Source organism: Sinohyriopsis cumingii, chromosome 5 (genome assembly GCF_028554795.1).
Source record: "Sinohyriopsis cumingii isolate HCF-2022 chromosome 5, ASM2855479v2, whole genome shotgun sequence".
Classification (NCBI taxonomy): domain Eukaryota; kingdom Metazoa; phylum Mollusca; class Bivalvia; order Unionida; family Unionidae; genus Sinohyriopsis; species Sinohyriopsis cumingii.
The window spans coordinates 24,072,364-24,085,904 of NC_142965.1; the positions used below are offsets into that span (position 1 = coordinate 24,072,364).

Genomic DNA, 13,541 nt, shown 5'->3' on the forward strand with positions numbered 1-13,541 from the left:
TGTTTGGGACAAACAATAATCGTAGACGTGGTAATTGACCTCTATGAGTGGTCACTATTTTTTTTGGTAAAACACAAGGGTGACCACTCCCTTAAGTGGTCTGTTCACCCTCTCTGCTGCTACAGCATTAAGTGTTTCCAATTTCTTCAGTGTATCTTTTGCATTTGAACTTTAAACTAGATATCACCTAAGTTGTGTTTACCCAGGTGTTGCCGGTATTTCTAAATTTTCACTGACTGGATATAGTGCCGGCCAAATTGCCCATTCAAAGCAACGATTGTCAAAGGTGTTCACGTCGATATTTGACTTTGGCTGGACCCAGTTTGTGTTACTATGTAACTGAATCCACAACGGCTGATACAGGAAATGTACATAAAATGTCGTCTCGCCTCTGCTAACGCTACTGAAGCAGGAAAGTATATTCGTGCAAAAGCAAAACAATCACAAGTGCCCAAATATTTAAATTTCAGAAAGGTGGTGGTTGGTTGGAACATCACGTGGCCATTATTCCACCCACATACACACCAGGCATAGACAACTGCTGACAAATCTGATTCCTGGAATGGTAGCGGTGTTAAAAACTTTGGTCACGCTAAGGTCAAAGCAGACATTGTTCTCAGCGCACATCTGGTTATGCTGCTCAGTCGTGACAAGGATAGATTAAAAATGACTACTCCGTGGATTCACGGTGATGCCGGCGTAATCCTGAACCGCAAAGACACCAGCGACATCAATAATGAAATTAGCAGAGGCACTGAAAATATTCTCGAAACGCTGAGAAATGCACAAAAGAACGATCGGCACGGACTCTCTAAAGATGTGGTCAGCACAAAGATCGGTCTCGATAAATAATTTCAATTATGTCTTCTCATACAAATTGGCATGTCTATGCCATGATGCCGTGCGAGCTGTCTTACCTGTGTAACTGTACGCACTGTATGCATGCTTGTACTAAGGGAAGGACGAAACGTCTTTCTAATTGGGAAATTCTGTCGATGGTTTGTTTTATTTTTCGCATATTGTCAGGATCAGAAAATGGTCGTTTCAATCCTGGTAATTGTTTTATCTATTTAATTTTTTGTGGCATCAGTTTGTGCTTGTGCTCTTTCAGCCACAGGCAATTATGGTTTGAATATTTTTCTATGCAGTTCATAGTATTCACGAAAAGATCCACAAGGCTGGCAAGGTTGATTATGTCAAATTACTCAGATGCCACAATTCAGGCAAGGTTATGCGCCTAATCCATCATGTAATATTTGCGTTTTTGTTCTGCAGTACGCATGGGCTGACACAGGATTCTTATTTTGCCAATGCAGGATGCTTTGCATTTATTGCGTCCCAATGCAATGGCGAGTCTTATATATATACACGACAGCGTTTATTTAATCAGCAAGATAATGTTATATTTCATTTGTGTCCCGTCACCGCTATTTGATTTCTTCCCCCGCATTAGGTGGTTCACTGATTTCAAGGCTAGGCTGATAGCGAGCCTCTCAGAGAGCGTTACGTTATATTATGGAACACTAAATTAGAACAGGATTTTTCCAGAAACAACGGAATGGCGCGTTCTGTTTGGAGTTTGCACGCGGACATTCATCAGCAAACACGGATAACATGAACTGCAGTCCGGCCTCAGCCAAAATGACCTCAAATGACCAATCATTGAGCTAAAAGTATCTGTCGAGAGGCGATGACGATTGGAAAGGCCGCAAAGTTGGCCAGTAAGGCAAAACGCCTAGTTCCGTACTAATCAGAATCCACTATCAAAACGGGTCATGGATGTAATCAGAGGTAATTTTGTCACTAAGTATAATATTTTTCCTTCATGTTATTCCTTTTTTAGCATTAAGCTCGCGTCAGTCACATGTGCACATATGCGAAACGAATGACTTACTGTAACCACCGCCTTATACGCTTTTGCATCCGATGCAATTGGAACTCCGGTTGGATATATTTCTGTCGACACTGGCATACTTGAATAGTTGATTAAAGGCAGTTTAAAAAATGCTGAGAAATAAAATAGAAATAGGTAATCTAACATGTCCGTTTTTGTGATGAACATTTCATATATTTCATATAAAATTGACAATCAGCTCGGCCAAAACGTTATCAATTTGACAACAAGCTTGGTCTAGACTAGAAATTTTACATACATTTTGATAATAGATGGGCCTAGAAATTTCAAATAAATTTGAGAACCAGTTCGTTCTAGTATTGCGACTCCATGGTATTACAATATGTAATAGAAAAGAGTAAGAACGAAAACGTTTTGTAAAATTAAACAGATATTTAATTTCCCTAAAATACAAAGTGATGATGGAAAATATATTTTGAATTCAGTCACAAAATAACCGTAGAATTTCTAACACAAGTCCTAAAGAATAAAGTTCTGAAGAAACTTTAGTGGTATTCCAAAAGAATAATCCAACGCTGGTAGTGTATATGTACCTGTGGCAGCCTGCGTCGTGACGATGTGATAATATAATGCAAAACGATATCCCTATTTGAATTTCACTACAAAATCCAAGTCTCTATTCCAAGAATATTTTATTAGAGCACTTTGTAATTTCAGAGAAGAATAACTTGAATAAGTAATTTTCTCCAAATGAAACACTTCTTCTTCATCATTGTAACGTCTCCCTTCTATCAAGAATGGTGGTTAATTGGATTTGGCTGACGTATCTAAAGGATGACCTCGCTCGATATTATAGCACTGCGGGAGTGAAAGAAGAATATGATTTCAACAGAGAACTGAGCGAGAATACTGGGAAGAAATAAAGTAATACGAGCCCCCTTTGACACAGAAATAACAAATTTAATCAGAACAAATTCATAACGGCAATTCCAATTCAAGTTAGATTATGTCAATATAAATTAACAGGAGTGTCCGATTTTGATTTATTTCATCATCATAACGAGAGGTGAAAAGAGCGCAATGTCCAAGATTGAATTGCATTACCTTCTTCCCTTGACCGTGTATCAACGTCTTCCTAGTTCATCGACTTCCTAAACTCTATGTTTTGTCCCTTCATGGACTCCCTGGTCCTTTATTCTGACCTCGTCCATCTTTTTCCTCCGACTTCTGTCTTCAGACTGTCCTGTCTCTCTCCCAGAACGCTGTTCCCTAATGGACAAAATTACCTCTAAATTTCTGTATATCCAACTCTCTAGACGTGCCTAAAATTCCCTCACGTTAGGTAACTGATACATAAACGAGAGAAAATTAATTTTTGTGGGGGCCCGCTTTAATTGAAACTTATAGGTCACGAACTGTTACGGAAGCCTCACGTGACCACAAAAAACGCATACGTCATCTTCGTCCAGTGGGAGGGTTATGAGTCACGTGGTTGTAATTTAAATATCTACTATAAACAAAAATGCCGGACACATGCGAGAGTAAAAAACGTAAAGGTCGCCCGCGCTTGTCGCTTTCTGAGAAGAAACGTCGAAAAACTGTCTGACAAACCGAACGGGACTTATCAAGGATTCGTCTTGGGGAACAGTTTTTTCGATGGAGAGCATTGATGGAAGAGTTAGGACTGGCATCAGACACTGAAATGGCCAAGTTGTTGTTGGACAGGTAGGCCAGTGTCTGTGTTATATGGTGATACACATTAGTTCCCCAGAATCAAGTGCCTGTGATGTCTATGTGAAAGTGTTCTCCGTTTTTCAATATCTTGTTCCTACTGTATGTCTGAAAGCACACTGTTTTATTAATACAATGTTTGCACAAGGACTTGCTTTGTAATATTCCCAAAATAGATGTGATCGGCTGATCAATATTTCACTCGGTGACTGCATTGTGTGTATTGTACGTTGGGGTGGAATATATTATTTATTTTTTATAACAGCGTGCTCGTAAAGGTCATTTTTTACACCTGTCAATTATCTTCGTGAGACAGGTCTTTTAAAATTCGGCGAGGGAACTTAGATACATTTACAAACGTTGTAAGTATTTATATCATCTCTCTCCCTCTTACAGTACAACACACACACCTTAGGTTAATGTGACATGCACATTACTTACATAAAAGTTTAATAACCTTTTCATGTAAACATGTAGAACAGATAATACATGTTTAATGTTGAACTGTTAGTAGGGTTTTCTATATCTGAATGTTGAACTGATCCAGTAAAATGTTGATCTCATGCCTATGATAGGCTGAATGCTAAGATTTTATTGTACATGTTTCAACTACTTACTAGTAAATTTATTATAAAGCATTGTATTGACTACAATTACAAAAGGATCTCTAGTCATGATAGGAAAGGATATTATAATGCTACCAGAATATATGGCTGGCAGGTTGTTATCTTATCAGTTGAAGTTTTGCGCTGCGATCAAGTAAGTTTTATTTATGTCAAAATTTGTTAGATCTGTTAGTATGTATCCTTGCTAAAATTAAGTATTTCAGTTCTAAGTGTTTAACACAAATCACAAAGAAACAGATTTAAAATATAAATTTTAATGCAAATGAATATTTATTACATATTTTTAGTTACAAAGTTACAAAGGATGAGCCAAAGCATGCAGAATCACTGGCCAGTACATCTTCATGCTTCACATCAACACCTGGCAGAGTGCTTTTACAACATACAGAGAGAATGAAGAGACCTTCAGTATCTGTTATTGAGTCAGGAAGGTAAAAATTACAAATTTCTTGCAGAATTTTCTTTTTTGGGGGAGTGGTTGCTACAGTTGTCATGTTACTGAAAACAATAATGTAACAAATACAATGCTGATAAATGGAAATTTTTAAAAATGTTGCAGCAGGTTGAGTCCCCACTTCATACTTTTCTTAGTTTGAGCTAGAAGGAAAAAAAATATCATGAATTTCACTTTCTCAGAAGTGGGATAGGGTGCCTCAACTGTGCTACCTGATGCATGAGAAAAAGCAATGTTTACTGTAATTGTTTTGGTTAGGCAAAAAACGTTCCAGTATACTGTGCTGGCTAACCCAGCTGTTTTTCCTCCACCTTCCACTTCCCTCACTACAGGTAAATGAATACTTTGAGAACCAGTGATTGTATAGTTTGAAATTGTGATTACATATCACATATGCTTTCTTTATGCTGTTTCCCATGCAGTTCTTGCTAACACCCTCTTCGCATCTATCCACTTAGCTCATGCTGAATGCACATAGGACACATTTAATTTAAAACAAAATATTGAGATAATTATAAGATGCCATATCTCAAGAACTGATTTTAATTGTATCTATAAGAAGTAAATTTCCTCTATGTTCAAGTGAGCCACATGTATCTAGTGTAGAAATGATGGGAACTGATAGCAGTAATTTTGAAGACAACGGGCAAGTATAATTAATATACATTTTTAATAGCTTCTTAAAATTCAGTAATCTATTGCAGTGAACATGATTAAATAACTGTCATCATGAATGTTATGTTTCATTGTCTGAATGTTATACTCTTGTTCATAATATGTTCTGTTCTCATAATGAATAGGTGTTCATTATACCTAGAAATTATTGTATTAACTTTTATTACTTAGGATATGGTGTAAAGTTGTAATTGGTTTTTTTTAGGTTAATAACTAAGTCCTTAAAAAATGACAGTAAATTTTATACATATTAAAAGCCTGCAGGTTTAATACCACCCCACCCCCGGCGAGACTGTCAGCGCCCTGGTGTCTCCTTGGGAAGCACTAAGCTTGGATTTCCTCAGAAGCATAGAGCCAATAAAGCGTTGAAAGTGCTATAAAAATACCAAAAGAAAACCCTTGACAAGAAACTGAAAGCAAAAAAGAAAAACAACAATACCTGGCCCTCAACAAATGTACTTGAAAGTGAGCAAGTCATCAGCTGAATATTACTTAAGCTGGACATCACAGACTATACATTTTTATTTCAGAGGCCAATTATTTTTCCATCTAAAATTTTGGAAGGAATTAGTCTATCACAGTCATATTAAATAATTTGTATGTTTTTGTGTGTGTTGAGAGAGAAAGAGAGAGATTCATATTTCACCAGTGAAATTTAACTTTAAATGTATTTTCCAAATATGTTCTATTGTATACTTTGATTTCACAGAGTTCATTTTAAAATGATAAGAAATTTCTGAATTGCATCTATGGGTGAGTACTCCACTTTAAAAGTGTCTTTCCTGGGTACCATGTATGTTTTAATGGAACAGCCCTGACATAATTTTGATGTATAAATGATCTCACTAAGTAGCACTTCATAAATTGCATTGCTAAATTATATTTATACTCTATGGACAGACGCCCAATGTTAACTACCGTCATCAGTAAGAATCATCAGCTATGTAGAATAAAAGCCAGTTGGGCAAATCACAGAATCAAAATAACCAACTGTAACTGGATGTTGGTATTGCGGTAGATGAACATCATCAGGCTACCAGACATTTTAAGTTAGATATCACATAATGGTTCATAATTGGATCTGTCAACTCAGTGAGCCACTGAACCCCAATTGTTGAAGATTTATTTGAAATCCATACAAGTGCAAATTAATTCATATTTGGTCTTTTAAATAACGTTGGAAAGACGACTTTTAATTTTTCTCTCTTTTCTTCCACTGTTCTCTTCCATTTCTTTTCTTAAAGTGATGGGCGCAATGACTTTCCAGGCCATTCAGCCCAGAATTGTTCCTACACAGTAATGGAGGATATCAGCAAAAGAATATTGACTATTCACACACTGGACAAAAGGATGGTTCAGAGAAAATCACCAGCCCTAGAAAAGGCAGGTTTTCTGAAAGCTATGACAGAACTGAATGAGAGAGGAATAAAAATCAAGGAGGTGGTGACAGATGCTCATGTAGGAATCAGTTATGAGTGAGTTATTTTGTTTTGTTTGCAAATATCACCATATTTTTCAGTCCACATTATGTCACATGTTATACATCCATACACTTACATAAACTTCTGATTATATTGACTTGTGAATTTTTTTAAATTATATTCTTTTATGTGTATTCGTAAACAATTGAAAAATTTGTTTGCGATGATTATATTACTGGATTTTAGTTTTTCCTCCTTAGGGCACTGCATTTTCTTATTGTGTTGATTTTATTAATTTCAGAAATGTCCTATCCCATCATCAAACACTCTCATGATATATGGCATGTTGCAAAATCCTTGGAAAGAAAATAATGAAGGTAAGAATCCTGTCTAGTCCACCTATTACTCAGCAGTCTAGGACATTGGTATTCCCCCATGTACCTGATGTTCTTTATTTTAGTAACATATTTTATCTTATTGACAACTTAGATTGTTCTAGAAATGAATTTGTGACCTCACCCTAGTTCTGTTTTTGTGCCCTATTCATTTGATCTTGTTTACTTGAGAATTTACCCATTCTTGCATATTTCAGACTTATTGTTGTGCTCAGTAATTGATTTGGGTTGATTTATCTATTCAAATTATTATTCATTGGATATATCAAAGTATTCATCTATAATATTCTTGCACTTGAACATTAACTTGGAATTATTGTGAACTCAGATAAGGACACCCTGGATTATATTATTTGAATTATACTATAGTCAGATAAAATCCTAGATTATATTATTGTAATTCATCAAGACTGTTGGCACATCTCCATGTCACAGGCGACTAAAAACACATCAATACATTCAGAGGTGAATTTGTTTTTAACACCACTGGAATTTAATTATAATTTTATTCATTAGGACTAGTGATGGAACTTATTGGACCTTTTGTGATTTAATTCACAATACTGTTAAGTTCTTTTTAAATGTTCATTTTTGTATTATAGAGAATTAAATGATTTGTTGAATTGTACAAAACTAGTTGGTTTTCATTCTTTCATGTTATACAACTTTTGGTATTGGAGAAATTTCTGTTTTGATGATTGCTCTTCATGCACTTTTAACTTTATGTTATCTACCTTCTTTTCAAGGTTACCAAACAAAAGGAAAATGAGGCTTTATTGCAATGGTCCAAATACATCATGAATCATTTCCAGTTTTCGTGCAAGACTTCTAGCAGCTATGAACAATTTTTGGTGAGATTTCTGTCCTTGTATTTTTGAACAGATATATGTAAGCATTTGCAACTGTATATTTTTTTATGAAATCAAAGTTAGTGCATAATCATTATATTCTGATTTCTTTTAATATATATTTTATCCAATGTATATACATCACCAAATCTTGTAGGTATGTAGTCTATTGAAAGTAATTTACTGGAAATGTCAGAGTAATTATAGGTTACTACATTTGTATGGGAAAATATGAACAAGTTTTTTGGACGGACACTGCACGACCTTGGGAGTGTAGTATATCCATCCAACAAACGAGTTCATATTTTCCCATATAAATGCAGTAACCTTTTTATTATATGCTCATTTTCTTATTCTACCTTAGGCTTGATTATATAAACAAAAATACACTACAAGAAACAAAGTAACTGAATGTATGCCGTATTCCAAACTAAATACCTAACAACAGATTCATCATTACACAGCATTATTAATGCTCACATAACTCCGCCCAGATAAATTTGAACTTAGTTGCGTGCTAGGCATAACTTTCAAAAGACAGTTTATGCCTTGTCACTTGCATGTTATTTTTAGGAACCAATCAATTTTATGAAATCTGGCATCTAAAACAGAAACATTATATCAAAAGTTAACTCGGAATGTGGCAAAGCAGCTGCTATGTGGCAGTGCATGAAACATCAGCTTTAGTTCATTCAGAAACAAATTTAATCAGCCAAAACGTAAACCACCTACTACGCGAGTGTACATGATATGTTTACAAATCAAAAGTGCTGGCGTCTGCGTCCATTGTTTGTTTACAATAGAAAGTAGTTCCTTTCTGAATTCAATATGAAGTTGCTCGCAAGTTCAGTATCATAAAATATTGAACGATTCTGACGATGCAAAGTTAACAGAGAAAAAAAGCATATAATAATGTGGAATATTGAAGGAACATTGATCCGAGCAAAACTGCAATCCTGCTACATTAACCAAATCTAGAACATAGCTTTCCCTTGATTATATAAATCCAGCTGTATTATAATTTATCAATTTTGGGTCACCATGACAAAAGAGACCAGCTTTAGGTGCTTTAAATATTGATTGTGTCATTCTTTCAGAGTATCAGGAGGAGTGTCCTTCATCATATCACCGAAAAACATGAGTGGATCCTCTCACATGGCCATGGCATTAATAAATGCCTATATGAACCTTTATCAGAGAATGAAGAGAGGACAAAACCTTGGCTTGATCCCAAGAAGAATGCCAAAGTCCTGAAAAACTTGGCACAGGTACTCTTGGACCAAAGGTTCCTAAACAGAGTGGACTATTACTTGAATTTCAGGTATGCAACAATTATATGTTAAGACTGCCTTAAATGTTATTATTCTCAACTTAAGAATAATTTGCCGTATATAATTACCATTTGAATATCTGAATAAGTTAGCATCCATACGATGTGTGTACATGATACATGTACAGTGACTGTCCTTCTCAAGTCGTTTGCAAGTTCAGGTATAATACATGCACATCAGGTATAAACAATTCCATGACACTCTGTATAAACACTGCAGTAAAGATTTTATATATGCAAAATTTACCAACATCAATTAGTACTTAATAATTGTTAGCAGATTGCAAGTGACATATTACAAGATACATTTTCTGGATAATTGCAGAAGCACTGCTGCGCTCGAAGTTTTTCATCAGCAGATCCTGATGTACTGTGCCAAAAGATTTTCATACACCCCTCCTGTGTACAGGATTCGGAGTGAGCTAGCTGCTTTGGATCACAATATCTATAGTGGCAGGGGTGTAATGAGAAACAAAGAAGGGGAGATAGTGTAAGTTTGTTTATCTACAGGATATTAGAAATAATGTTACAGATTGATTGTACATTATGATCCCAGCTTGGACATCAAGGCAGTGGAATATTATTCCCATTTACAAGTCATGAAAACTTTGCATTAGGTACAGTCATTTTGTAACAACTGGCACACATTGTTTTACATTTCTGGTAAGGAATCTTAATATTTTCATGTGTGCAGATCTTGTAATTAGTATTGTTATCATTCTAGTGGATATTTATTTTGATTTGAACAAGTCTAATAATTAAATTCAATGATATATATAGCACTTTCCGAGAGGACCGACCCACTTTATTAAGGATATATGGGATTCATGGAATTTCCTCAGGAGGTTTGTGGACAATGCTGTCATCATGATGATTACTAACTAATACCTGCTCATGAAAATATGTTGCCTTCTGAAGAAATGGGTAAAAATGCAACCTATCTCAAGCAGTACTTTGGAGATAGAACAAATAAGAACAAAAACAACCCCTCGACAACTCCTCCTTAGGAATTGGTCATGAGGCTCAAATATTGGGTGAAAACTCAATATAGGTTAACATATGGGGATGCTTGTCACCCAAGTTAAGAAAATAAAATTTTCTTTAAAACGGGTATCATCGCTGTTACAACAAAACAAGTGACAGATAGTCTGTCTACCCTTGCAAAGAAAAGAAAACAGATCCCCACATCAGGGAGCTTATTCAGAAAGCCCTCATCTGTCGACTTGAGGACAAGCAGGGTATGAGGAGGAGAAGAGAACTTAAGGAAGATGATCCCAGGAGAATTAGCAGAAACCTGGCACCTCAAGAACCACCATCAACTCAAGTTTTGGTGAAGGAGAAGATCTCACAATTTTAGGTATGTAATATATGAAAGATCCCTGATATATGGATGTGTCTGCTAAGGCAGATTACACTTTATATACAGTAATGTAAATATCAGTAGTTGAAAACAATGTATAATGTATCTGCAAGTGCTGAAAATTTTTATATTGATTATATATGACCTTACCCACATTGTTTATAGGCAGAATATACTGCTGTTCATGAATGTAAGGATTATGATATTACAACAAAACAAAGAATGAAGTCAAATGTATTCATTTATATATTTTTTGTGCCCGTAAGAAGTGTTTACAAAAAGTTCAGGCAAGCCTGGAGGGGATGAAACCAGTGTATTGTCCAAAAGCATCTGGATATTTGTCACGTATCCGCCAGACACAGCAAGAGGGAATGACACGTCTCTGTCCAGACCCCAGTCTTCCATGCTGCAATAGTATGAACTGCCTATATATGGCAGCATGCCTGTTTGCGCTCATCAAGTCAACTTCATTGTCAAGTACAAGAACTTCCCGTTGGTATATCCTGGCCAAGGCAAGTACAGCCTCATCAAGGATTAGAACTTGAAAATCCTGAAAAATTATTCCAATTTGTAATATGCTATTTTGAAAATGTAAAAAATATATTTAAAAAAAATAGGAACATGCATTTATTCAAAGTTTATTCATCTTTTATCAGAAAATTCCAATGTAAAAAAATATGGATAAAAAACTGCAGAGTTTTTATTTTGAAAAGAGCGCTGAGTGTTCCATCACAACCAGAACTGATATTAAGTGTTTTGGGAGTATTTCTAGAAGTCAGGAACACCTGCATTGAGATCAAATAGGAATGGCTGATTGCAGATGAAGACAGAATCTTATCTTTCTATCATCATCAGCTTAGATTTGTTTAGCATAGTGAGGTACCCACATTGAAACCAGGTAATGAATATAATCTACTTGATGAGTATCAATTGTAAAAACTAAAACTCCTCATCATTTGCTTATGTATGCATCTGTTTTTGTTTTGGGATGGCTTACAATTTTAAAATTCATTCACAATGATTGCAAAGGAATAATCCAAGCATGTCTCATTTTGTAAGAAGTCTCTCTAAAATTCATGAAACATACGTTAAATAAACTCTTCTGCATATAAAGAATAATGCATTAAGCAACAATGCGCATTATAAACAAAAGTTGATATATTCATTACCGGCAAAAGTGATATACAGTACTGTCTCTCACAACACATCTTTTCCAGGTCTGTGGGCATCTCCCAACATTTTCCACGCACACACCAATCTGGCAATCCTGTGTCGGGGGATGGGTGATAACCACCACACTGCCTTGATCCTGGCTCCAAAACATTAAAGACCAGGCTTGGGTGGAACAGCAACATCTGCATTAAAAGTTCCCTCAGCTGGTCTGGCTCCATATTTGTTATCATCTCCTGGAATCGGTTACAAAGATTAAGTATACTGAATCCCCATATGTATGTGGTACAACAAGCTTGAAAGCTAAAATCACAATACCATGGAAATTTCAACATTTACAGCAATCATGTATTTACATAAGGTATCAATCTTTGCAAGTCCACCTTGGAAATAGAAGTGACTGCAAATCTTGTATTGTAAGAGTAACTACCAAAGTTTTAATTATGTGTATACATGGATGCAGTATTTGATTTTATCAGTACAAAGTGCAAGTTACATATTCGTAGTCAGTTGTTACACATATCATGTATAGTGAAAGAGGTTTTCTGTAATGTAGCCCACAAACCTGTCAAGTTATTCACACCTTTTGTGATATATTTTGTACATACAATAACGTGCTCAAGAAATACAAAAAGTTATTGAAAGAATTTTAACAGTTTCAAAACTGCCATTACATCAAGAAAATGTGTTATTTCAGAAATCATTTACAGTATTCACCCAAAACTGAATGCAAATCAGAAAGGGCAATTAAAATTCGTACCCAGAAGGTTGTATCAAATATGAAATAAAAATTCTGTTTCTTGCAGGCCTTCGTGTCATTCTAAAATTTGGGCAAATAAAACATTCTCGCATTCTTAAGTTTTTATGTTTAAAATGATAGTACATACATAATATTATCTTGATATATTTTGGCATGCATCATATTTAAAACAGAAGAATTAAAGCGTAGTCATTATTTTACATGGCTTAAATAGATATATGAATTTTCACAGGTCTAATTTTTTTTAGAAAACTGCAACATAGTCAGGTCTAATCGCTGAAGATCTCATAGACAAAACGTAAAGCAGTTTAAACATACATTGTTAAATAATCCTTCAATAGAAGTATGCATTTTCTAAGTTGTGCAAAACACTTCTCACTTGTATATATTACAGTCTTTGCCAAGTACCAAACATTTTTCAGTGTGTATCAATACTTGTTTTGCAAGGTATAAATAAACAATTACCCTCATTCTTGTCTGAACTATGTGTAGAGCTTGGTCAGCTCTGTTTTCAGGCTGCACTGCATGTCTTCTTCCTCTTCCCCCTCTGGTTCTTGCTCCACGCCTCATCCTTCCTCTCCCTCTTAAAGGTCACTCCAGACTTGAGCTTGAAAGTGAGCTGATTTCAGTCTAGGTAATAACAAAATTTCTACATTTGAGTTTATCATTTGGTGGGTATCTTCTGTATTACATATAATTACTACCGTAGTCCAGTTGTCTCTGTAATGAATTTCATAATTATACAACTAATATATTCATACTTACTTATCAAACTTATAGGAATATAATGCTATTTGAGAATCAGAAATTAATACATGAGAGTTTGTGATTTGATGGATGTTTTCGGTGCTGGATCAGGTCATGGGGGTGTGTCCAAAATTCCTAGATGGGCACCAAAGCTAAATCTCTGTATTTA

At 35.3% G+C, this 13,541-nt stretch overlaps 1 protein-coding gene across 2 annotated transcripts; it reads left to right on the forward strand.

Moving 5' to 3' along the window:
* Window positions 1–3,166: 3,166 nt before the first annotated feature.
* LOC149798793 (uncharacterized) lies at window positions 3,167–13,095 on the forward strand. 2 transcript variants are annotated; one of them, XM_089957682.1, is made up of 8 exons: window positions 3,167–3,948; window positions 4,500–4,643; window positions 5,250–6,816; window positions 7,064–7,139; window positions 7,904–8,008; window positions 9,103–9,326; window positions 9,661–9,825; window positions 11,913–13,095. In XM_089957682.1, exons 4-8 carry the CDS (start codon window positions 7,101–7,103, stop codon window positions 11,980–11,982), a joined length of 603 nt encoding a protein of 200 aa, XP_089813808.1. In that variant the 5' UTR covers window positions 3,167–3,948; window positions 4,500–4,643; window positions 5,250–6,816; window positions 7,064–7,100; the 3' UTR covers window positions 11,983–13,095. The 2 variants fall into 2 exon arrangements, with proteins under 2 accessions (XP_089813808.1, XP_089813809.1); XM_089957683.1 differs by having other exon boundaries at window positions 3,167–3,580.
* Window positions 13,096–13,541: the final 446 nt, after the last annotated feature.